The 24,631-nt window shown below is 37.4% G+C and overlaps 5 protein-coding genes across 5 annotated transcripts; 3 read left to right on the top strand and 2 right to left on the bottom strand.

Annotated features, from left to right (window-relative positions):
- Window positions 1-983: 983 nt before the first annotated feature.
- LOC108808262 (uncharacterized) lies at window positions 984-3,602 on the top strand. The gene is made up of 4 exons (XM_056987995.1): window positions 984-1,578; window positions 2,039-2,561; window positions 2,641-2,869; window positions 2,951-3,602. Exons 2-4 carry the CDS (start codon window positions 2,049-2,051, stop codon window positions 3,430-3,432), a joined length of 1,224 nt encoding a protein of 407 aa, XP_056843975.1. The 5' UTR covers window positions 984-1,578; window positions 2,039-2,048; the 3' UTR covers window positions 3,433-3,602.
- A 948-nt stretch (window positions 3,603-4,550) lies between these two features.
- LOC108808261 (uncharacterized) lies at window positions 4,551-5,966 on the top strand. Its single transcript, XM_018580433.1, has one exon. It carries the CDS (start codon window positions 4,551-4,553, stop codon window positions 5,964-5,966), a length of 1,416 nt encoding a protein of 471 aa, XP_018435935.1.
- Window positions 5,967-11,894: 5,928 nt separating this feature from the next.
- Window positions 11,895-13,519, bottom strand: LOC130496438 (uncharacterized). The gene is made up of 4 exons (XM_056988503.1): window positions 13,061-13,519; window positions 12,878-12,977; window positions 12,480-12,814; window positions 11,895-12,410 (listed from the first exon to the last, which is right to left on the bottom strand). Exons 1-4 carry the CDS (start codon window positions 13,471-13,473, stop codon window positions 12,077-12,079), a joined length of 1,182 nt encoding a protein of 393 aa, XP_056844483.1. The 5' UTR covers window positions 13,474-13,519; the 3' UTR covers window positions 11,895-12,076.
- On the bottom strand, window positions 13,519-14,918 carry LOC130496437 (uncharacterized). Its single transcript, XM_056988502.1, has 2 exons — window positions 13,719-14,918; window positions 13,519-13,604 (listed from the first exon to the last, which is right to left on the bottom strand). Exons 1-2 carry the CDS (start codon window positions 14,901-14,903, stop codon window positions 13,578-13,580), a joined length of 1,212 nt encoding a protein of 403 aa, XP_056844482.1. The 5' UTR covers window positions 14,904-14,918; the 3' UTR covers window positions 13,519-13,577.
- A 5,355-nt stretch (window positions 14,919-20,273) lies between these two features.
- Window positions 20,274-24,243, top strand: LOC108811101 (polyadenylate-binding protein 2). Its single transcript, XM_018583154.2, has 9 exons — window positions 20,274-20,785; window positions 21,355-21,473; window positions 21,586-22,242; window positions 22,333-22,410; window positions 22,495-22,584; window positions 23,001-23,138; window positions 23,264-23,449; window positions 23,527-23,718; window positions 23,798-24,243. The coding sequence occupies exons 1-9, from the start codon at window positions 20,554-20,556 to the stop codon at window positions 24,029-24,031; spliced, it is 1,926 nt and encodes a 641-aa protein (XP_018438656.1). The 5' UTR covers window positions 20,274-20,553; the 3' UTR covers window positions 24,032-24,243.
- Window positions 24,244-24,631: the final 388 nt, after the last annotated feature.

The following is a 24,631-nucleotide window of genomic DNA, read 5'->3' as shown; positions in this document are numbered from 1 at the left end:
TTGAACCTTTGAGAATTACTTCTTTGAACCAGCAAACCCAAAACCTAGTCATGCTTGAAGAAGAGCAGCCAGATTGAGCGCATAAAGCATGCTTTGTCCAAGTTTGAAGATCCTTTACCCCTAGATCTCCATACTCCTTTGTCAGAGTAATTGTTCCCCATGCGACTCTTGCCGAGTTCCGAGAGTCTATGTCTCCTTTTCACAAGAAGGTGCTACAGAGAGAGTTGATTTTGTTGATGCACGCTTTTGGAAGGATGAAAGGAGAGCACCAGAATGTGGTAATACCGGAGATGACCATATTGATTAGTAGTAATCTGGCTGAGAATGATAGAGTCGTGACTGACCAAGATGTTTTTGTCGACTATGGAGCTCTCCGACAACTTGAAATGATGATGTTTATCTCTCTGCAGTTCTCGTCACAAGGTTAAATCAGTTGTTTAATGCAAAAAATGGTGAAGAAGATGATATTAATACGTGAGTTATATTAATTACATCTTAATTACATTTTAGTTAGAAAAAAGGAATATTAGGTTGCATGGAAGCTTTGTTGGCCGTCCGCTTCCCGCTTCGGAGTCGGAATCGGAATCGGAATCGGAAGCTTGTGGAAGCTCTCGAAATCTCGCTTCCAATGCGCTTCCAAAAATACCTCTTTAAAAATACGTTGGAACCTTACGATTCCATTTTAGAATCACGCTTCCGTTTTTAAAAAAAATACAATATCATAAATAAATAAAAATAGAAGAAACATTGTTTTTATATAATAGTGAAATAGAGAATATAAATATACAAGCATTAAAACTAATACTATATATATTGTCTTTATGCATTGAGGGTTTATTAGAGATATATCGTCTATATTCAAATATATTGTGTTAATTATTTACGAAATATTAAAAATAATTAGTATAATAATATCTTATAAACTTAGTTTATGTATAGTTTCACGGTTTTAACATGAAATCATTTAAAATTATTATAAATGAGTATCTTTTTTTAGTTTGAATCATATAATTGTTAGTCACATTTGTAATCTTTTATATTTTAATATGTGTATACATACATATATAAATATACGCTTTCGACACGTTTCCGCTTCCTAATTTGTTTAAAAAAATCGCTTCTACGCTTCCACACGATTACCTTTCTGCGTTTCCGCTTCCGTTTCCATGTAACATATAAGTTAAGGAAAAAAGTTATAGGGATAAAAAGTGTTCTATAGGGTAAAGGAAACTCAACAAGTGATCTAGGATATAAATTAAGGGGGGGTTATTGAAACCAGAATTTAGAAAGAGTCTAGTGATTTTAAAAGTTGACAGATTTTTGAAAGTTGAATTGATTCAACAAATATTCTCTAAATTCCTGTCAAATATTTTGCATTGATTTCCATAGATTGTTATTGAGAATTATGGATTTGAAGAATATTTTTTTTCAAAAAGTTTATCTTTTTATGGTAATAAACAAAATTTACTCTAGGAATTTTCCAAAAGAAATCTCGATGAGAGACAGTACTTCTCGTCCATATATATGAGATCATCTAACTACATTGAGACACAGATTTTCTCTTCGACCTACCTACAGGTACTCCACTTCTTCTTAGTTCTTACCATTATTTTAGTCTTTTTATATATTCAGTTGCATAAGATTGTTTTCTAGCCACCATTGTTGACCATATACCATTAGATTATTATTCTACGTGTTGCTTCATGCTTCTGCTTGACTTCTTTTTATATTTTCATCATTTGAATTTTGTTTGTTTTTGCTTTATACGATTGGGATTATTACTTGTGACTGCTACCATTTGATATTTTTGTTTGCTTTTGAATTTGCTTGATTTATAATAAACTGGAATTGGATTATATCATTTCTCTCTGTTGTTGGTTACTCATTTTAGTGTGCGTAGTTTTTAATCATTTTTAACAGCCTTTTGTTTGTGTGAAGTCATGATTTGTAGTTGCATGTCCTACTTCGTAAGTCCTTACGTTATGTTACGTCTTTATGTTTAGAGCACTACTCTAATAATATTATTATATATATGTAGGTGTGTTGTCATGGAAGTGATCACAGAAGAAGAATCAACCAATATGGAAGATGACGAAACAGATTTGGATATTATGCTACTAATGCTAGACAACATAGCAAGAGTCTCTACGACACCTGTGAATCGCATAGAACGTCCCCTTCGTAAGCCAATCATGAACATTGGTTATGAATACATTCAAAAAGCATTGAAGGAAGAACCGGAACACTTTCGATCTTTATATCGTATGTATCCAAGCTCATTTCTCAAGCTATGTGATCTTCTAAGGGTGAAAACATGTCTGCAAGATACCCGGAATATATGCGTTGAAGAGATGGTGGCTACATTTCTCCTAACTATCGGCCAGAGTTCAAAATATTGTTACACAATAGACACGTTCAAGAGATCAGTATTTGCCACTAGTGAGAACTTTCATAAGGTTCTAAAATCACTGAATACTTTAGCGCCAGACCTGATGGCAAAGCCCGGCGTGACAACATGTGCAAAGATAAGAGAGAGCACAAGGTTTTATCCTTACTTCAAGGTACATAGTTCTGATTTTGTCTAAAGTATTATTATTAAAAAAAATATGTGTTTTGTTTGACATCTTTAATTTTTATCAGGATTGCATTGGAGCAATAGATGACACACATATATTTGCAATAGTGCCAAAATGTGATGTGCCAAGCTATCGTAATCGTAAAGGATTTGTGTCACAAAATGTTCTTGCGACCTGCAATTTTGATCTAGAATTCATGTATGTTCTTAGTGGGTGGGAAGGTTCAGCTCATGATTCAAAAATATTAAGTGATGCTCTAACAAGAAGCACTTGCAGACTAGAAGTTCCAGAAGGTATGGGTGCTATTTTTAATTTCATATTATGAGAATATTCTGTGTTTATATAACTGATTTTCTGATGTTTAAATTCTCTAGGAAAATTTTATCTAGCTGATTGTGGGTTTGCCAACCGTCGGAAATTCCTAGCTCCATTTAGAAGTACTCGGTATCATCTACAAGACTTTAGGGGTGAAGGTCGTGATCCCAGCAACCAGAAAGAGTTATTCAATTTGCGGCATGCGTCTTTAAGAAATGTGATTGAAAGAATATTTGGTATCTTCAAATCTCGATTTCTAATTTTTAAATCTGCACCTCCTTTCGCTTTCAAGACACAGGCAGAGTTAGTTTTGGCTTGTGCTGGATTGCATAACTTTCTACGTAAAGAGTGTCAATCAGATATTTTTTCAGAAGAAGTGATCAATGAAAACAATGAAGAAGAAGAAGAAGAAAATGGAGAAATAGGCACTGAAGATGTATGTACTCTTGAATCTCAACAACGAGAATTTGCTAATAACTGGAGAAACATGATAGCTTCCAATATGTGGACAGATGCACTACAAAATGGAAGTCAAGGGTGATGGTGAAACAGCTCATTTTTATTGATATTATGGTTTTATGTGTCGATGTAGACAAATACATGGACTAAAATCTCGTATGGACCAAATGATCAAAAAGCATTCTACAGCATCCAAAAATAATCTGTATGGACCAAGGAGAAGAAAATTACCATTTTGCCATTAATGACTTTCAATATGGACCATTAGATGAGCTCCTCTCTCTTATATTGTGAGCCGTCAGATCTATATAAGAAAAGGAATGAAATAATTACAAACAATGCCATTAATGAAACTCACCCCTCAACCATTAGATATTTCCCTTATGTTATAATCTCAACCGTCAGATCTCTCACTCTCCTTCTCTCTCTCGCCTGGGTCCCACCATAAATTTAATTCATCTTCTTCTTCTTCATTTCACTGTCCAACTACCATGAAAATTCATTTCATTCACCAACCAAAGCTCCCTTCTCCAACTCTTCATCCACAAACCTTTACTTCTGTTTCTTAGGGTCTTCCTACAGCTTACAACGCCTTGAAACAGCACATGTGAGTCGTTTTTGGTTCTGAAATTGCTAGGTAAGTGTGTGTATACTTTCTCCCTCTCTTTCTCTCTCACTCTTCTTTGTCTCTTTTTTTTTTATTGTTTTTCTGTTTTGGTTTACTCACATAATATATATGTTAACGTTATGAGTCAGTTTCTAAAGTTTAATATAACGTTGTTATAGTATAAAGCATAATATTGTAGAATAAATCGTTTTTATCTATGGTACAACTGGTGCAACTTTTAAGTTAAAATTAGTTAATGACCAGTTACACTGGTACAGCTTACAAAAATAAAGTAGTAAAACCGGCAGAACTAGTATTACTAATATTGTTTATACGAAACGTACAACTAGTAAACCTGGTACAAGTCTAAGTAACATTGAATGAGTATGGGTAGAACTTGTATAACTTACAGTAATCATGTGCCTAAGTGAACGTAGTATAACTTGTATTACTAGTATAACTTATTACTACTGTTACATGTAAACCAGTCTAACTGGTAATACTAGTATAACAGCATTTTAGCTACCTAGAACTCGTATAACTTGTATACCTATTAAGTGGTAATGTTGGTTTTTTTCTCCTTTTCAGGAACTATGGATAGTGGTGGAGCTGTGGTGATACATTTTGATCATGGTGGAGACCGGCATATTTCTACATTAGTGATGAAAGGAAGATATGAGGAGATTACTTATTCTCGCTTGGTTGATAGAATATGCAAGAAAATGAATATTGATGTAGTTGCGACAAAGCTTCAACTGAGTTACTTTCCTCTGGTCGTGGATAATAATAAGAGGCCTTCCTATATTCTGGATGATGAAGATGTTTTAGGATATTTAATGGAGGTAGATAAGAAAAACCGGCGTAGTGTCTTGCACGTGGAGCTTTCCGAAATTGTCTCAGAAAATCAGAGTAATGAGCAGTTCTCTATGAATGAGGAAATTCATAATGGTGGCAGAGCTAATGATGGTATGGTTGGAGTTGAGGAGTTGGCAATTGTTCCTCAAAAACAATCAGATGGGTATGAGCATGAGAAAAGCAATGAAGAGGTTGATGAAATGGATGACAGAGAGGAGATGGCGGCTGTTACACCAGCTGAAGAACCAGTTGTCAATATTGAGTGGGATGATGGTATTGATATGAGTTTGCATCAAGAATTTGCGACTAAGGATGAAGTGAGGGATTTAGTGGACAAAGGAGTGCATTCGAATTGTTTTGAGGTTGATATATTGAAGTCGAATCCTAATCTGTATGTATTGAAATGTCGTGGAGTTGGATGCAGATGGTATTTACGAGCTGCAAAGCTGAAAAAATCTATTTTTTTCACTATCAGAATGTATAGAAAGATGCATACATGTTCTCGGGGAGAGGGAAGCATAACCAAGAGGGGGAAAAGAGGCACACCAAGTATGGTCGCATCAGTGGTTCACGCAGATTATCCAGGCCAATTCAAGACTCCAGATCCAAAGACTCTCATAAGTTTGGTAAAGAACAAACTAGGTGTCAAGGTTTCATATTCTACGGCTTTGAGAGGGAAACACCAAGCTGTCAGTGATCTGCGTGGTAACCCTGAGGAGAGTTTTGCTAGACTCCCATCTTACTTGTACATGTTAGAAAAGATGAATCCTGATACCATCACACGGTTAGTAGTGGATGAGACGAACCAGTTCAAGTATATGTTCTTCGCGCTCGGAGCTTGCATTGAAGGGTTTAAGGCGATGAGGAAAGTGATAATAATGGATGGAACTCACCTGAAGGGTGTGTACAAAGGAGTGCTTCTCATTGCCACTGCTCAGGATCCAGACCATCATCATTATCCTCTCGCTTTTGCGGTAGTAGATGGTGAGAAAAATGCGAGCTGGGAGTGGTTTTTGACTACACTGAAAACTTTGATACCAGATGATCCTCAGCTTGTATTTTGTACTGATAGAAACCAAAGCATCATCAAGAAAGTACACGAGGTGTACCCATTGGCGATCCATGGATATTGCAATTATCACTTGTCTATGTAATGTGTTGTTTCTATCAGGTAGTACATGTACAACTGATAAAACTTAATATAACATAATAATCATGTTTCTGTGTTGTCATACTGGTACAACTAGTAAAACCACTACATGTTGTACTCGTATTACTAGTACAACTATGTCTAGTTTATTAGAGCTGTGAGACTAGTATAACTAGTATAACTATGCAGGTTCTGAAAATTTAAATATATTTTTGGGTATTCCATATTAATAAAACAATCAAATGGTCAAATTGGTAAGTGTTTGGATAGTTTGATTGTGTTTCATATTTTTTTTTTCCTAACACCATCACATAAGTTTCCATGATCTACCATATACTTTTAAGGTTTGTTAACTTGTTTACCACATATTTTTTTGCAAAACATACATGACAAGTATTTTAACAATTGTGATGATTTCATTGTATTCGGGCAAAGACATATAAACATAAAGAAGTGGTACAACTAAGGTAATTATATTTTTTATATGATACAACTAATATTTTCTGATTTCACTGCCAAAATACAACTATGTACAAACTTGTACAACTAATAAACTAGTACAACTATGTACAAACTTGTACAACTAATAAACTAGTACAACTATGTATAACTAAAACATTTTAAATGTGCATATTGTTTTAGTGTAACACGTTTTAAATTTGCAATCAAGTTGGAAAACTGCAATGTTATTACGTAGTTGTACTAGTCGTACCACTTTTAAACAAAATCACTTAGTTATACCTGTTTTATTAGTTATTCCATAATACATGTTTTACCTGTTTTAACATAACACAAAGGAAACAGAAACAGAAACATAAGTCATATCTTTTAATACAACAAAAGCATAAGTCATATGTTTTAACACAACAGAAACATAAGTCATAAGTCAGACATAAGTTTTAGCTGGAACATAACATCAAAAGAAACATGTCAGACATAAGCTATTCCAAATAGCTATTAATTTGCCTGGTACGGAGACTTGAGCTGACGAGAAGGTTTATGGATCCTCTTCGGCCTTGTCTCCTTCTCATCGCCATCTTTTTCTTTATCACTACACTACAAGAAAACAAATAATTAACGAGGGCCATTTTCCTCGTTAATTCCTCGTAAAAGGATGTTTACGAGGAATTAACGAGGAAAAGCTTTTCGTCGTTTATCGTCCGTCGTAACAAAGGAGTCGTCGCCATTTCCTCGTAGTGTAGCGAGTTTTTTATTTCCTCGTAAAGACGAAGTTAATATTTCGTCGTAAGTTCCTCGCCCCATTTCCTCGTAAATCACTCGCCGAGATTCCTCGTACAAACCACGCGAAACACGCGTCGTTACTTACACGTAAGATCCTTGAAATCATATCCTCGTAAATTCGATGTAATATCCTTGAAAAGATTTCCTCGTAAAATCGATGTAGAATCGTTGAAAGGTTTTCCTCGTAAAAACCTCGAAAGCCTTTCCTCGTAAAGACCTCGAAAGCCTTTCCTCGTAAAAACCTCGAAAGCCTTTCCTCGTAAATTCCTCGGAAACCTTTTCGTCGTAAATAACTCGTAGACTTCCATTTTTTGAATTAATAAAATATTATTTGATAACTATAATAATTATTAATTTAACAAAATAAAAGTATTTAAATATTGGATTTATAAATAAATTTTAAATAAAATTCAGAAGCAACAAAATATTTTATATATAATTAAGTTTTGGATTTTATAATACATAAACCGAAAAAAAACTAAAAAAACTAAGGCTCGTTCATCGCCTCGTAGAATTCCTCGCTCCTCCTCGTAACATCCTCCTCGTTATGTGTGCCCGATGACTCGCCTGGAATGGGATTTTGTTGTTTCATGTTCCTCAACAAAGCTTCCCATTCCGGATTTGTGGACGCTATAACGTCGATGAAGGCTTCGAGTCCACTCACACGGCTTTTGGTCTCGCCCAGCTCGGAACGCAACTGAGTGACTTCTTCGGTCTGTCTCTGAGCATAAGATGATGTCGCTCTCGGGACATCATTGACGGAACCGATCCCCAACGTACGTCCCTTTTTCTTAGGGAAAACCTTAAAAACAAAAAAATTATATTTGTTAGTTAAATTTAAAAGGTAAATTTAATCAATTAATAATTAAAAAGATATAATGTTAAAAAATTTACCTCCTCGTAAATCTTATCCACTTCAGTTGTGGATAAGGTAACTGGTAATCCGTCGCCGGACTGCTGGGTCAGCTGAGTCTGGCGCTCCTCAACCCGAGAAATTACGTTGTTTTAGATTTGCTCGGACTTGCCATCTAAAAACTGGTCCGCCTTGTTCTTGTGGGTCCGCTCGTAAAGTTCCGGAAGAGTCGGGAGACGTCCCAACTCTTTGGCCTAAAAACATTTAAGAAAATTGTTAGAAATATATTTAATTATATTAAAAATAATAATTAAAAAATTAAATATTTAATTACGTACCATTTTCAAACGGACACCGGCATGTGGTTTTTGGCCCGTAGAGTGTAGCATTGGGCCGTTACCGTGCTCGTCTACCGTGTTACGGGCGGCAGCACAAATGTTTGCGATCCTAATGGAGTGAGGATCCTTCCAGTAACGGATGAGGCCGTCCCAAACATCCGTGGTAAGCTCAGCGGGTTTGCCACGGGTGTACCCCTTGACGATCCAGGCACCCTTCCAGTTGCAAACCGTGTCCGACAAGCGAACTTGCGCCTTCTCGTAAAACGCCTTCCTCACTCTCTCACTGACCCCGATGGACCAATGATACTTTTGCTGCAAAAAAAATTTAATAATTAGTTAATAAAAAAAAAATTTAATTAATAGAATTACTTACAGCGTAAATCTTGAACCACGTCTTTCGGATGTAGATCGGCGTCAATTTCCAGTTTGGATGCGCCATGGAGAAGTAACCTTTAATCGTCTCGGTTACATCTGTCGCAAGGGAATTGTCAACCCCAAACCTGGAAAAAATGAAAATTTAAATTATTTAATGAAGTTATAAATTAAAATAATTATTTAAAAAATACACTTACCATAAAGTCCCGTCGGGTCTGTCGGGGTCTATGATTGGTAAACCAGCTCTGCCTGGCATACCGAGAATATCCTCGACAGTGTACTGCGAGAAGGGAACAGTAGGTGGCACCATGAGATCGGAATGAACAGCGGCGGGGATCTCAGGAGGAGCCATCGGAGGAGGCACCGGAGGAGCCATCGGAGGAGCCATCGGCTGAGCCATCGGCTGAGGCATCGGCTGAGCCATCGGCTGAGCCATCGGAGGAGGCATCGGAGGGAAGAAATGCTGAGTCTCGGGAACAGACTCCTGATCCGAAGAACCTGAACCGCCGGCACCTGAAGAAGAACCTGGCGGGTCTAACTGACTACCAGGCTCACCGAATATCTCCCTGTAGTGAGCAGAAAGCATGCGCTGGCGAACCTGCAAAAATATATTTTTTTGAGATTATGATCATCAATAATTAAAAAGCTATCATCAATAATTTAAAAATCTATCTAACGAACATAAAATCCGTAAACCTATCTAAATTCTCTAAACTAACCACCTAAACTAACCACCTATCTAAATTGTCTAAACTAATAAAGCGGGCGAGGAAATTACCATTTTCGGAGGAGAGAGGAATGGGGAAGGAGTTGGAGACGAAATGGGGAGGAAGTGGAGAGGAAGTTGGGAGGAATGGACAGTGTGAGGTTTGTGAGGTTGTATATATAACTTACGGAGGTCTCGCAATTTCCTCGTAAGTTTACGAGGAATTAAAGAGGCCCGTGTTCCTCTTCCTCGTAAAAACCTCGTAAGCTTACGAGGATATTGCGAGGCCCGTCCCAAATTAAACGATAAATTAGCGAGGCCCGTCTTTTTGTTCCTCGTAAAACCCTCGTAACCTTACGAGGAAATTGCGAGGCCCGTCCCAAATAAAACGATGAAATATCGAGGCCCGTCTTTCTGTTCCTCGTAAATGCCTCGTAAGTTACGAGTTATTAACGAGGTTATTTTCTAAACCTCTAAACTCTAAACCCCAAACCTTAAACCCCATCTTTCTTATATTCTACTTCATATATTCATAACATATCAAACCTCAAAATTTATAACCACAATTCTTTAACTTCTAATATCAATCTCTTCTTCCTAATTTAAACTTATACAAAATCAAATTATTTATTTAAATATAATCATTTGAAGATTTGAAAATATAATCATTTGAAGATTTGAAAATATAATCTTTTGAAGATTTAAAAATATAATCTTTTGAAGATTTAAAAATATAATCTTTTGAAAATTATAAAATTATTAATGGGGTTTGGAGTTTGGAATTCAGACAAAATAGATAAGAAAGATGGGGTTTGGGGTTTAAGGTTTAGGGGTTTAGACAACATATCTCGTTAAAACCTCGTAAGCCCACGAGGAAATAACGAGGAACTAAAAAAAAAAGAAAGCCTCGTTAATTCCACGTAAGCTTACGAGGTCGTTACGACGATTTGCGCTTACGTGGAATTAACGAGGCCCGTGTATTTCTTTTTTTCTACTTTCCTCGTTATTTCGTCGTAAATTACGAGGAATTAACGAGGTTTTCTTTCTAAACCTCTAAAATCAAAAACTCCAAACCACAAACACCATCTTTCCTATCTTCTACTCTTCATATTCCAATCCCAAACCTCAATCTTTTATTTTTCATTCAAAACCTCAAACCTCAATATTCTTAACATTTCAAACCTCAAAATTTATAATCACAATTCTTTAACTTCTAATATCAATCTCTTCTTCCTAATTTAAACTTATACAAAATCAAATTATTTATTTAAATATAATCATTTGAAGATTTGAAAATATAATCATTTGAAGATTTGAAAATATAATCATTTGAAGATTTGAAAATATAATCATTTGAAGATTTGAAAATATAATCTTTTGAAGATTTAAAAATATAATCTTTTGAAGATTTAAAAATATAATCTTTTGAAAATTATAAAATTATTAATGGGGTTTGGAGTTTGGGATTCAGACAAAATAGATAAGAAAGATGGGGTTTGGGGTTTAGGGTTTAGGGGTTTAGACAACATATCTCGTTAAAACCTCGTAAGCCCACGAGGAAATAACGAGGAACTAAAAAAAAAAGAAAGCCTCGTTAATTCCACGTAAGCTTACGAGGTCGTTACGACGATTTGCGCTTACGTGGAATTAACGAGGCCCGTGTATTTCTTTTTTTCTACTTTCCTCGTTATTTCGTCGTAAATTACGAGGAATTAACGAGGTTTTCTTTCTAAACCTCTAAAATCAAAAACCCCAAACCACAAACACCATCTTTCCTATCTTCTACTCTTCATATTCCAATCCCAAACCTCAATCTTTTATTTTTCATTCAAAACCTCAAAACTCAATATTCTTAACATTTCAAACCTCAAAATTTATAATCACAATTCTTTAACTTCTAATATCAATCTCTTCTTCCTAATTTAAACTTATACAAAATCAAATTATTTATTTAAATATAATCATTTGAAGATTTGAAAATATAATCATTTGAAGATTTGAAAATATAATCATTTGAAGATTTGAAAATATAATCATTTGAAGATTTGAAAATATAATCTTTTGAAGATTTAAAAATATAATCTTTTGAAGATTTAAAAATATAATCTTTTGAAAATTATAAAATTATTAATGGGGTTTGGAGTTTGGGATTTAGACAAAATAGATAAGAAAGATGGGGTTTGGGGTTTAGGGTTTAGGGGTTTAGACAACATATCTCGTTAAAACCTCGTAAGCCCACGAGAAAATAACGAGGAACTAAAAAAAAAAGAAAGCCTCGTTAATTCCACGTAAGCTTACGAGGTCGTTACGACGATTTGCGCTTACGTGGAATTAACGAGGCCCGTGTATTTCTTTTTTTCTACTTTCCTCGTTATTTTGTCGTAAATTACGAGGAATTAACGAGGTTTTCTTTCTAAACCTCTAAAATCAAAAACCCCAAACCACAAACACCATCTTTCCTATCTTCTACTCTTCATATTCCAATCCCAAACCTCAATCTTTTATTTTTCATTCAAAACCTCAAACTCAATATTTTTTTTCTTTATAATCGAATCACATGCATTAAGTCTGAAAATCAATCATATTAAAACACAAATACATCAATCGGATACATTTTCGTCATCACTAGAAACATCATCATTTTCATTAAACTCGTCTTCAACAGCTTCGTCTGTGCCATCGTCGGTAAGATCTTCATACTCATGATTATGCGGATCAATGAGAAGAATGTCATCAATTTGTTGTTCAGGTTCCTCGACTTCATTTATCTGTTCTTCTTGCAATGGTGGTTCTTCTCCACTTATGATTCTTCCTCGAGGTGTAACTTTGATCACGGATAACCAATTTATTCCCGATTCTCTCATCCGAGGGTATGGAAGGTAGCTAACTTGATCTGCTTGTGAAGCTAAGATGAAAGGCTCGAATTTGTTGTACCTGAAAATAAAGAAAACATAGAAGTAAGCTTATTCTGCTCATGTATGCCAAATAAAGAATTTGTTGTACCTTCGTCCACCATTGACATCAACTACACCGAATTTGTTAAACCGAACACCTCTGTTGACGACGGGGTCGAACCACTCACATTTGAAGAGGACGCATTTCAGCTTCAATATCCCTGGAAATTCCACTTCGATAATCTCTGTCAAGATACCGTAGAAATCGGTTTCCCCTTTCACACATATTCCATAGTTACTGGTCGCCCGCTGTCTACCATACTCATATGTGTGAAAAGTATAGCCTCGTGTGAAATACATCTGTGAAGTGGTGACCTTTACATGTGGAGATTGAATTACTTCATGTAACCACTTAGGATAATCTGCATCGTCGTCAAAATCAACCTGCAAAAACAAAGTGAACGTTAAAATACAAATCATTTATGAATAAAGAGTTTGAGTTAATACCTGACTCTTCAACCACTTTATAAAGTGTTGATCTTTCCTTTTGTCTACGTCAGTTGTGGATATACCAGGGAATGTTTCTTCGACTTGTGAAACAAATAGGCTGTAAAATCACATTTTATATTAATTAATATTTGGCAATTATATATATGTGTTAATTTATATATACGTGTCCATTTATGTTACCTTTCAAAATAACGAATCAATGGATCCTCACAATTAAGTAGAATATAGGTGTGTGCACTATGAGCGTCTTCTTCACTCGACCACCAAACCTCTTTTGATTTTCCACCCAGTCGCCCAATCTGGCTAAAGATGTCTGGAACACCAGCAACTGCGTATGTTGGCGCGACACCACCATCATAATATCTCCTTGGAGCTCTTTTCCGAGTACGTACTTTTGACGCAAAGTAGTACGATGTGAAGTGAGAAGTTTCTTCCGTCAAACTTCCAGCAATTATAGAACCTTCAACCTTTGCAAGGTTCTTTGCTTTTCCCTTCAAATATTTCATGGCTCGCTCATACTGATACATCCATCCGTAATGTACAGGTCCACGAAGCAATGCCTCATATGGAAGGTGGACAGCTAGATGCTCCATTACGTCAAAAAACCCAGGAGGAAATATCTTCTCCAAGTTGCACAATAAGATGGGAATGTTCTCTTGAAGCTGTTCCACGACTTCTACTTTAAGGGTGCGGGTGCTCAGATCCCTGAAAAATGCTCCAATGCCTTGTATATTCCAAAAACAATTATACACATATTAGTCATATATATTTCAAACTAAATCATTATATATAAAATAACTGCAATAATAAATATAGTATCTGCAAGTGCTTCATGTACGTTTGTAGGAAGTAGCTCCGCAAAAGCAAAGGGAAGTAGTCGTTGCATAAAGACATGACAGTCATGACTCTTCATCCCGGAGAACTTTTGACCCTTTTCAACGCATCTAGACAGATTTGAAACATACCCATCGGGGAATTTCACTTCTGATGCTACCCAGTTGAACAACACCGACTTTTTTTCTGAAGACAATCTGAATATCGGAACAGGAACTTGCCCATTGCTGTTTATATGTAACTCGCTTCTTGAGCAAATATCCGGCAAGTCTAACCTCGATTTTATGTTGTCTTTTGTCTTCCCCGGGACATTCAATATTGTATTCATGATGTTCTCAAAGAAATTTTTCTCTATATGCATCACATCGAGGTTGTGGCGCAGAAGAAGATCCTTCCAATATGGCAACTCCCAAAATATACTCTTCTTGTGCCAGTTGTGATGAACACCGTAAGAATCAGGCATATTAGGGGGAACATGCCAATTACCACCACGAGGAACTGTTTCCAAAGCTCCATAGTAATCGAGTTGCTTTTCAGTTTCTTCTCCAGTTAAATATGGAGGAGGAGTGTCTCTCACAACCCTTTTGTGCCTAAACAATGTCTTGTTTCTTCGGTACGGATGGCCAATGGGAAGAAATCTACGATGACAATCGAACCAACTTGTCTTCCTCCCATTCTTCAGTTGAAACGCATCTGTCGCTCCATTACAATATGGACAAGCTAATCTCCCATGTGTAGTCCATCCCGACAACATCCCATAGGCAGGAAAGTCACTTATGGTCCACAAAAGCATCGCTCGCATAGTGAAATTCGTCTTCGTTGAGCAGTCATACGTCCTCTCCCCTGTTGACCACAAATCCTTCAACTCTTTTATCAGTGGTTGCAGGAAAACATCCAGCGACCTTTTAGGATGTTTCGGACCAGGTATTAATATGGTCAAGAATAGCAACTCCCGTTGCATGCACATCTCCGGTGGCAGGTTGTATGGCGTAAGAAAGACTGGCCACAATGAATATTGTCTCCCTGACATTCCGAATGGACTAAATCCATCTGTGCATAATCCGAGATACACATTCCGGATATTGCTAGCGAATTCCGGATATACTTTGTTAAAATGTTTCCAGGCTCTTGCATCTGATGGATGTGTCATCTCACCATCCGTCTGAGTATGCTCGGCATGCCATCTCATCTTTCCAGCAGTCTGCTCTGGTTGGTACAATCATTTCAATCTGTCTGTAATTGGTAGGTACCACGGTACCCTATTACGTCCCCGTCCTTGCGGCTTGAATCGTGGCTTCTTGCAGAATCGACATTCTTCTAACTTCTCATCATTTCCCCAGTAGATCATGCAGTTGTCGATGCAAACATCTATCATCTCCGAAGGCAACCCAAGACTATACACCAGTTTCTGAATCTCATAATAAGAATCAGCAGACACATTGTCTTCCGGCAAATACTCTTTGAACAAGTCTGCCCATTCATTCATGCAACTTTCAGGTAGATTGTGATCAGTTTTAATATTCATCATTCTAGCAGCCAACGACAATATAGAAAATTTTCGAATCTGGTAGTTGAAGTTTTGCGATGAATTTGCGAGGAAAAGGTAGGTAGCCAAAAAAAACGTGCTTTAAAATTCCTCGTTAAGTTCACGTATATCATTTCCTCGTAAAGGTGACGTAAATTTACGTTGATTTAACGAGGAAAGTATATTTCCACTTTTCCTCGTAAAGATAATGCAAGCTTTACGTGGGCTTTACGACGAAATATTGTCTTCGTTAGTTTACGAGGAAATAACGAGGTTTATTTCTTTCTTTGTAAATTCCTCGTAAGTTCCTCGTAAATTTACGAGGATTATATTTCCTCGTTAACTTTCCTCGCCAAAATGTTGTTTTCTTGTAGTGCTAGCTACCTTCTCTGCAGAAGCTTTCTTTGCAGCAGCCTTCTCATGAACTTCTTTCTCGAATTTCTCAGCAGCTTCTGCCATCACTTCAAGTGTAGATGGCGAGTTTTCCGCATAATCATCTACAAGATAAAACAACAAATTAAATTCCATAAAAAGATTACATCTACAACAGATTCTTACCTTCCATCATCTTGTCAGCCTCTATGTCGCCACCCTTCTCAGCTTCCTTACCCTCCTTGTCAGCCTCTGTCCCGCCCTCCTTCTGAGTCTCTGTCTCGTCTTTCTTCTCAGCCTCTATCTCGCCCTCATTCTCGCCATCCTTTTCAGCTTCTGTCTTGTACTCCTTCTCAGCCTCTGTCTCGTCACCATCTTTCTCAGCCTGTTCATCACCATCTTTCTCAGCCTCTTTATCACCATCTTTCTCGGCCATTACCTCACCATCCTTGTCTCTGCCCTCCTTCTCACCATCTTTCTCGGCCACTACCTCACCATCCTTCTCATACTCATAATCGCCAATATTATCTACGACATAATAAACCCAAAGCAAATTCAACATCAAAACAAACCCAATGCAAATTCAATATCAAAACTAAAGCAATTATAAAACCAATTACCTCTTCTTGCGCCTCTTGAAGCCTCACCGGTTTCATATTCACCAAATTGGAATGGCCAATTTTCTCTTTGAATCTTGTCTTGTTCCAACTCCTTTACTCTTGCTGCCAGAAGACGAATTGTTTCGTCCCTCAATGCAAATCCGTCGTCCATTCTCTTGTTCAATCTCAACTCCAACTCTTTTACACTCTCAGGACCGGGCTCTCCCCCTACCTCGGGTTCCTCACAAACCCTTTCTTCCGCCTGTCCTAAGATACGATGAGGCTCAGACTGTTGTTGTCTGGTCCGCCGGGTCCTCACATCCATCTCGAACAGATCCTCCCAAAATATTTTTCCCTCAGGTTCTACAAGGATCCGGTTCCAACCGTCAACGGCTATGTCTTGCTTATCCAAATCATCTATCAGCTCCACGTTCTTCCAGAGTCATGAACTTGAAATCACCTGAAATATGGTCAACAACAAATCACATTTAAAACTAAATATGAACTTGAAAAAATATCATAAACAATTCTTAAAAATTAAAATCTTTTACCTTTGTGTTTCCAAGCGCTTGATAAATATCCTCTAATGGAAACCCTGTTGTCCCAGTCCTCTTGTACTTCCATTTGCACATTCTTGGGCAATCTGGGAGACAGTTTGGATCAGGATCTCTGAAACGTTCCCTAAGGACAGGGATACATTCAAAAGCCAATATCTGCACATCATTTCACACAATCATATTAGTTATATAATAACAAATATGCTTATGATAAATATAATCCATGTACCTCCAAAGGGTTAATAAACCCAGGAAATGTCCACTGCATATTATCTTCGAGCTCTTTCATAGCAAAATGATCCCGAAAGTGAAAAATCTCCTTCATGCAATCATCAAATGTGTAACGGCCCCATGGAAACTTAATGCAAAAATCCAGATCATTTACTGCCTGGAGAATGAAAGGCTCAATGAAGTACCCATTTCTTGACCTTCCTCTTATTACTCTGGTCAAAAAGTAAAGAACCGCCATCTTCAAACGCTCATCACTACCCTCCTCAGCCTTCATCTTCAGAAGCTTCTCTAAGACATCCGTTTCTGTCACTCTCAGACCCTGTTTCTTCCCCTTCTTCTTTGTAGTCTCCTTCTGCAAGTGCTTAAAATGCTTTGTCGCAAACTTCATCCTCCCTTTGCTCGCAAACTTCATCTTCTCTATGCTCGGATAGTTTTCAGGGTATGTTCCACAGTGTAAACCAGAGAGGAGTGCATGTTCTCTGATTGAGTATCTAATTGGAACACCGTTTACTCCAAACCAAGCTTGTCGATCCTTTTTCGTATGCATACAACGAAGTAGCAACATCCACAGTCCCTGAACCTTTCTATATTGGCAACAATCCATGTGAAATAAATGCTTGAACTGAGGGTGATTCTTAAACCAACTCTTCTCTGACTCCTCAAATTTATCAATTTTCTCGAGAAAATCGTGTTGGCTGCACCTTGAGGAGAGCTTACAAACCGTCCCATACTTACTCGGCTGAAAGAAAAAATCAACAGGTCTCATTGGTTCTACGGCCATACTCTCCTCTCCAACCTGCTGAAAACAAAAATTAAAACACAAAATACACTGAATAAATAACTGAGTTATACAACACAAAATCACTTAGTTGTACCAGTTACACTAATTAAACTAAAAAAAATATTACTGGTTGTACCAGTAAGCCTAGTTATTAGGAAAACAACACCATCTAGTTAAACCAGTTATACATAATAAACTAAATGAGTTGCACAAGTAATACTTCTCTAGTTGTACCTGTCAGACTACGTATAAGATGTGTAGTTGTACCAGTAAGACAATTTATACTAGTTGCACGCATTATGTTTATAACATATTATTTTCAGTTGCACCATATTCACTCTTTTAGTTTCATTCATTTATTTGACTAGTTACAACATATTATTACTAGTTGAACCACTCAATCAAAACCATTTTAAATTGAATTGTGTACCATTCTTTGCGCTTCATTGTCAATGGCAGCCTCGGGTGGGGGTGAGTCTCTGTTGTTAGATCTAAGCTCCTCATCGTTGTCGTTTACATGACGTGAAGGGCTCTTTCTGGAAGTGTCTGAAACTGGAGGTTGTAGTGGATTATCCGCCTCAGTAGGTGCCTGAATAGGTGATCTCTGTGGCTGACTCGGAAGCGCTTGGCTTGGTGTACCATCTATATCGACCTGAGAAGGCAATTCCGCTGATGGTGTCGGGGAATTCTCGCCGTGATGTTCCGGTGGAGAAGCGGTGTTCCGAGCCCTCTTCGTTGGACTCGGTGAGGATCCAACGTCGGCACTACTGTCTCGCTTCCTCTTCTCTGCGGTTTCACTCCTCTTCTTCTTCTCCACTTCACTACTCTTCTTCTTCGCCACTCTCTTCCTCTTCATGGCCTCTCTTCTTTTTTTCACCGCTGCTTTTCTTTTTTCTATGGTGGAATCCTTCTTCTTTGCCTCCGCCATAGCTTTTTTCTTCGATTCCGTCGCAGATTTTTTTTTCTTCGCCGGCGACTCGTCTGTCACCTTCTCCGGCACTCCTTCTTTCTCTTTCATCTCGGCGAGTCTTGTTTTTGGTGACATTGTTGAATGAAACACACTGTTGGATTATTGATGCTTGATCTGGGTGTTTTGAAATGGAAATCAAGTTGAGAAATTGAGGAATAGAATCGTGGGTTGGTTATAGGTGTTTCAGTGCTTTGAAATCGAAGAAAATGGGAGAGATTGGGAATTTAGGGTTAGCAAGTCGGGTCGGGTTAGTGGGTTTAAATGGTTGGGTTATGTAAATAAGTTTAAGTTCTTAGGTTTTATGGTCTTTTTGTCTTATTTTCGAATTATTTTTAATTCATTTTTAAATAAAAATACAAGTGGTCCATATCAGATTTTTTTGGCACCTTCTGGTCTATACCAGCATTTGATTCCAAATACATCTTGGTCGTTTATTTGTGTTACGTTTGGTATGTTTCTATTCTTTTTTTTTCCTATGACTTTTTGTTTGTTTTCTTCCCAGATGACTGTTATATGATTTTGGTATCTTCATCATTATTGTACCAAATGGTTGTTTTATCAAACGAAAGTTCACCGACAATGTCGTATATCATTAGTCAAACAAGAAAAATATATAATGAGTTACAGAGACTGATGAGTATGCCATACGTGTATGTTTTTATTATTACACAGATTTTAAAATCTTATGTGTATACATGGTATTTTCAAAATCTAGTCTTATGAGTAAAAACATAAAGAATTTACCTTCCAATAATAAGAGAATTTAATAGAATAACAAAATCAACAATAACTAAACTTTTTGAATAATAAAAGATTTGAATAGAATTTAAAAGTCTTAAAACCAATAACAATGGATTTTGGAAAGATTTTAAAAGTCCATAAACCAATAACAATAGATTCTTAAAATTTTAGAATTCTTTCAGAATTCTAAAACCAATAACCCCCCTAATTCATGAGTGATGAATTTATTAGGTTCAAATAAAATCCTTCATTATTTATATTTATTGGATTAGATTTTTAATACTGTTTATTTTTTTTTAGCAGAAAATATTATTTCTTTATAGTGTATTATTTTTATAATTTCTTATAGCAAAAATTTATAGTGCAGTAAATTTGAATTGTAAAATGATTATTTGATCGTGATTTATTTGAATTTATATTTTGTATTTTAAATAGAAATCCTTTTAAAATTATTGAATCAAATATGAAATTTAATTTAATAACAGTAGATTTCAGTAGTCATTGAATAAACAGGAAAGGATTTGACAAATATTAAAATCTAATCCAATGAATATAAATAATGATGGATTTTCATTTATACCTAATAAATTCATCACTCATGAGTCAATTTTACGAACTGTAAAATCCCAACGTCTATTTCAGAACTGAGCCAACGGTTGAGATTTATGGCAGACACCTCTTTGGCTCTTTGACATTTTTCTGGGGTTCGATTAAAGCAATTATAAAAAAAAGGATAAATAGGAAACGTGGTGTCTCTCTCTCTTTCCTCTTCGCAGCTATCTGTCTTCAGATTCCCCCCCCCCCCACGAACCTCTCACCAAACTATCGTCGAGCACGCGCCGCCGCAGGCTTTGCCGCCGGCAACTGCTCTTACCCTTGTCTTCTCCCCTCTCATCCTCTAAATATCCATAAAACTCATTTAAATAAAAAAAGACCAAACTATCTTCTCTGCTTCAGTTTCTCTCTATTGCGCTCTTCTTTCGTTTCGATATTTTGATTGCTCTGAAATAAACGAGAGGGGAGAGAAGAAGAGCAAATAAAAAAACACTCCAAAAAAAGAAGGATGGCTCAGGTTCAACCTCAAAGTCAAAATCCAAACGGTTCGGGAGCAGGGGGTGCTCAGTTTGGTACGACGTCGCTTTATGTCGGAGATGTGGATGCGAATGTCACGGACTCGCAGCTTTTCGAGGCGTTTAGCCAGATGGGTCAAGTTGTGTCGGTTCGTGTCTGTAGGGATTTGGCTACTCGGAGATCTCTCGGTTATGCTTATGTCAACTTCACCAGTCCCCAAGATGGTTAGTTAGGCTTCTCTCTGATTTACTGTTATTGATTTTTGATATTATTTTAAATTTATACCATTTTAACTTTTATTTGGTTTGAAGATTTAAAAAGCTATTCTGGATTTTGTTTCTCACTTGTGTAGTAGTACTGTGTTAGGAAAATAGTAGATTGAAAAAAGGGTTTTTCTTTTTAGGGTTTTTATCAAGATTAAGACACTATGTTTTTGGGGGAATAATGCACTATATTTGCTACCAAGATTGGGTTCAGGAAAATTCATATCAAAGTTTGTTGTCTTTTTTCAAAAGGTTGTCTTTTTCAATTGTTTGTTGTTTAGAAAGTGTATTGTCTTAAGCAGAAACTGCATAAATAAAGATTGTGCCTTTATCAATGTTGCGAGTAGAGATCTTTCCTACCTCTGATTAGGTTCAAGAAAAATCAGTTTGTGTATTTGTTTCTTGTCAAGAAAGTGCCTTGCCTTAAACAGAAATTGCATCAAGTAACAAATGTGCACTTTGTATTTGGTCTTCTTTTGCTATAAAAATTTATCCTTGCTAAGGGCTGTTATGTTGCGTTTCTTTGGCAGCTGCTAGAGCGATTCAGGAGCTGAACTACATTCCTCTTAATGGAAGACCTGTCAGGGTTATGTACTCTCGTCGTGATCCTAGTGTTCGCCGAAGTGGCGCAGGAAACATATTCATCAAGGTATTCTTTTGCGTCTGTTTTTCCAACATCCCGACCAATTGTCCTTTTTGTTCCTTTTGACTTTTTTCTTCTTTGTCTCCTTCCTGTGTTAAACTTGGTTATATATTGGCAGAATCTGGACAAGTCCATAGACCACAAAGCGTTGCATGATACGTTTTCTGCGTTCGGGAGCATTATCTCGTGCAAGGTAGCTGTGGACTCTTCAGGGCAATCGAAAGGCTATGGGTTTGTGCAATATGAAACTGAGGAATCTGCCCAGAAAGCTATGGCTCAATTGAACGGCATGTTACTGAATGATAAGCAAGTGTATGTTGGACCTTTCCTCAGGAGGCAAGAAAGAGACTCTACTGCTAACGTAACAAAATTCACCAATGTGTATGTGAAGAATCTTGCTGAATCAACCACTGATGATGATTTGAAGAACACTTTCGGTGAGTTTGGAAACATTACAAGTGCGGTGGTGATGAAAGATGGAGATGGGAAGTCAAAGGGCTTTGGGTTTGTCAACTTTGACAATGCCGATGATGCTGCTAAGGCTGTGGAAGCTCTGAATGGGAAGACGTTTGATGATAAGGAATGGTATGTTGGTAGAGCCCAAAAGAAGAATGAAAGGGAAACCGAGCTAAAGGTTCGGTATGAGCAGAGTTTGAGGGAAGCTGCAGACAAGTTTCAAAGCTGTAACTTGTATGTTAAGAATTTAGATGACAGCGTCTCTGACGAGAAACTGAAGGAGCTTTTTACATCTTATGGCACTGTTACATCTTGCAAGGTCTAATAATATTACCCTTCACTGCTAATCTAAATTGTACTATACCCTGTCGATTGCATATATAAATTCTCCTTCTGGAAAACATAATAGGTGATGCGGGATCCGAATGGCATAAGCAGGGGCTCTGGTTTTGTAGCATTCTCAACACCTGAAGAAGCAACCAAAGCTGTAAGCCAATTGTAGTATCATGCGGAGCTCATTCATGAGCAAAGATATCTCTTGAGCTTTTACTAACAGTGGGTACTTGTACAGATGTCAGAGATGAGTGGTAAAATGATTGAAAACAAACCTCTCTATGTTGCTGTTGCTCAAAGAAAGGAGGACAGAAAGGCCAGACTCCAGGTTTGTTTTCTTAAATATGCTTTGGACAGGCTCTTTTGTTTGTATATTTCCCATCTTAAGCAATTTGACCCGTCAATGTTGAGTGACAATGGCATGTCTGTTTACAGTTTCCATCCCTAACAAAGAGATGCATCTAGATAGTCAATGTCCGAGTCACCCGACTCATGATGTATCTATATCGATCATGAACTAGTAGTTACCTTCACAATAAATAACAATAGGTTTTTTTTTCCCTAGTTATACTTGTATAATAATGTATTAAGTAACAAAGAAATGCCATATATGGCTGCGCTTTAAACTGCTCTGCATCCTATGATCTAAAATTTGGATGATGGCTTTTGGAGTTTTATGTATTCCTTTTAATTGTGTGGTCGTGAAAGTTGTAATAACTTATATATATGCCATGATGCAAACAGGCTCAGTTTTCCCAAATGAGACCGGGTGCAATGCCACCATCTGTTGCTCCTCGATTGCAGATGTATCCCCCTGGTGGTCCAGGTATTGGACAACAAATGTTTTATGGTCAGGCACCTCCTCCTATGATTCCTCCACAGGTATTTCTTTTTCCTAATACCTAGCACTACTTTTAATTACCGAGGAACATTTTTCCATGTACGAACATTAGTTGGTTTTACAGATAGTTTTCCTGTTAACTGTTTGGGTGATTTGTACATGATAGACCGGGTTTGGCTACCAGCAGCAGATGGTTCCAGGAATGAGACCCGGTGGGGGACCAATGCACAATTTCTTCATGCCAATGGTTCAGCAGCGTCCTGGAGGTAGACGCCCTGGAGGGATCCAGCAATCTCATCATCATCAGCAGCAGCAAGTTCCCATGATGATGCAGCAGCAGCAGCAGCACCAGGTTCTTCTCCTTCTCAATCGTAGTTATATTTTGGTTAAACCTTAGTAGGAGGTTTCATGATAATCTTAAATAATTAGATGCACCCGAGGGGTCGCACGTTCCGCTACTCGCAAGGCCGTGGAAGTGGTGGTCCACCTGATGTTCCTGGAATGCTTCCAAATGAGATACCTATAACTATGCCGTTACGTGACCCTGTGCTTTCTCAACATGTTCCTATTGGAGCTTTGGCTACATCTCTTGCTAATGCTTCTCCAGAACACCAGAGGACGGTGAGAAAGCTTTTTTTTTTTTTAATCTAATGTGTGGTTTGGTTGTTAGATGTTGATTATGAAGTTGTGATGTGTGTAGATGCTGGGTGAGAATCTGTATCCGCTTGTGGAGCAGCTTGAGGCAGAGTCTGCGGCTAAAGTGACTGGGATGCTTTTGGAGATGGATCAAACCGAAGTGCTCCATCTCTTGGAGTCACCTGAAGCTCTCAAGGCTAAAGTAGCCGAGGCTATGGACGTTCTCAGAAGTGTTGCTGCGGGTGGTGCAGCCGAGCAGCTTGCCTCTTTGAACCTCAACGACAACCTTGTCTCTTAAGTGTTCTTCGTCTTCTGGTTGGATTGGGAAAATACAGTTTTCGAAGTGTGGCTTTTGTCTTTTCCATACCCAATTGGAGACTTCTTTTTATGTAGGATGATTCTTTGACATATGGTTTGTGCTTCTCCCATCCACCCTTCAAACTTGATATGTTTTATTTAAAAACTTGATTTGATGTCGTTTGTTTTTCCTTGAATCAAATTTAAAAGCCACATTGTGTCCAAAAGAAGTAATTTGGCTAATCATGCTCGTTGTTTTGGTATTAAAATCTATCTTATCTTGTCAAGAGTATTGCCGTGATCGTAGTGCCTCTTAAAACACTCATTTTGATTTCTTTTTTATAAAGGAGAAACGAAGCATTGGACGTAAAACTAAAATGGTAGGTAGCTTTCATGACAACACTACAGTCAACACGATCCCTAGACCCTAATCAATACTTATCAATAGGATTCAACCGAATTGAAGCTTTCTTCTCGTTGGGGATCAAGTCGCTCTTAAATATCTCATTTTCTGCAATCATGATAATATAGTTTACTCAACTGAGGAAGATGGAGCGTTTTACCCCAGAGGATTAGTCTTTGAACAGAATCTCCCCTTGTC

Source organism: Raphanus sativus, chromosome 6, assembly GCF_000801105.2.
Source record: "Raphanus sativus cultivar WK10039 chromosome 6, ASM80110v3, whole genome shotgun sequence".
NCBI lineage: Eukaryota > Viridiplantae > Streptophyta > Magnoliopsida > Brassicales > Brassicaceae > Raphanus > Raphanus sativus.
This window is presented reverse-complemented; position numbering and strand designations above follow the sequence as displayed.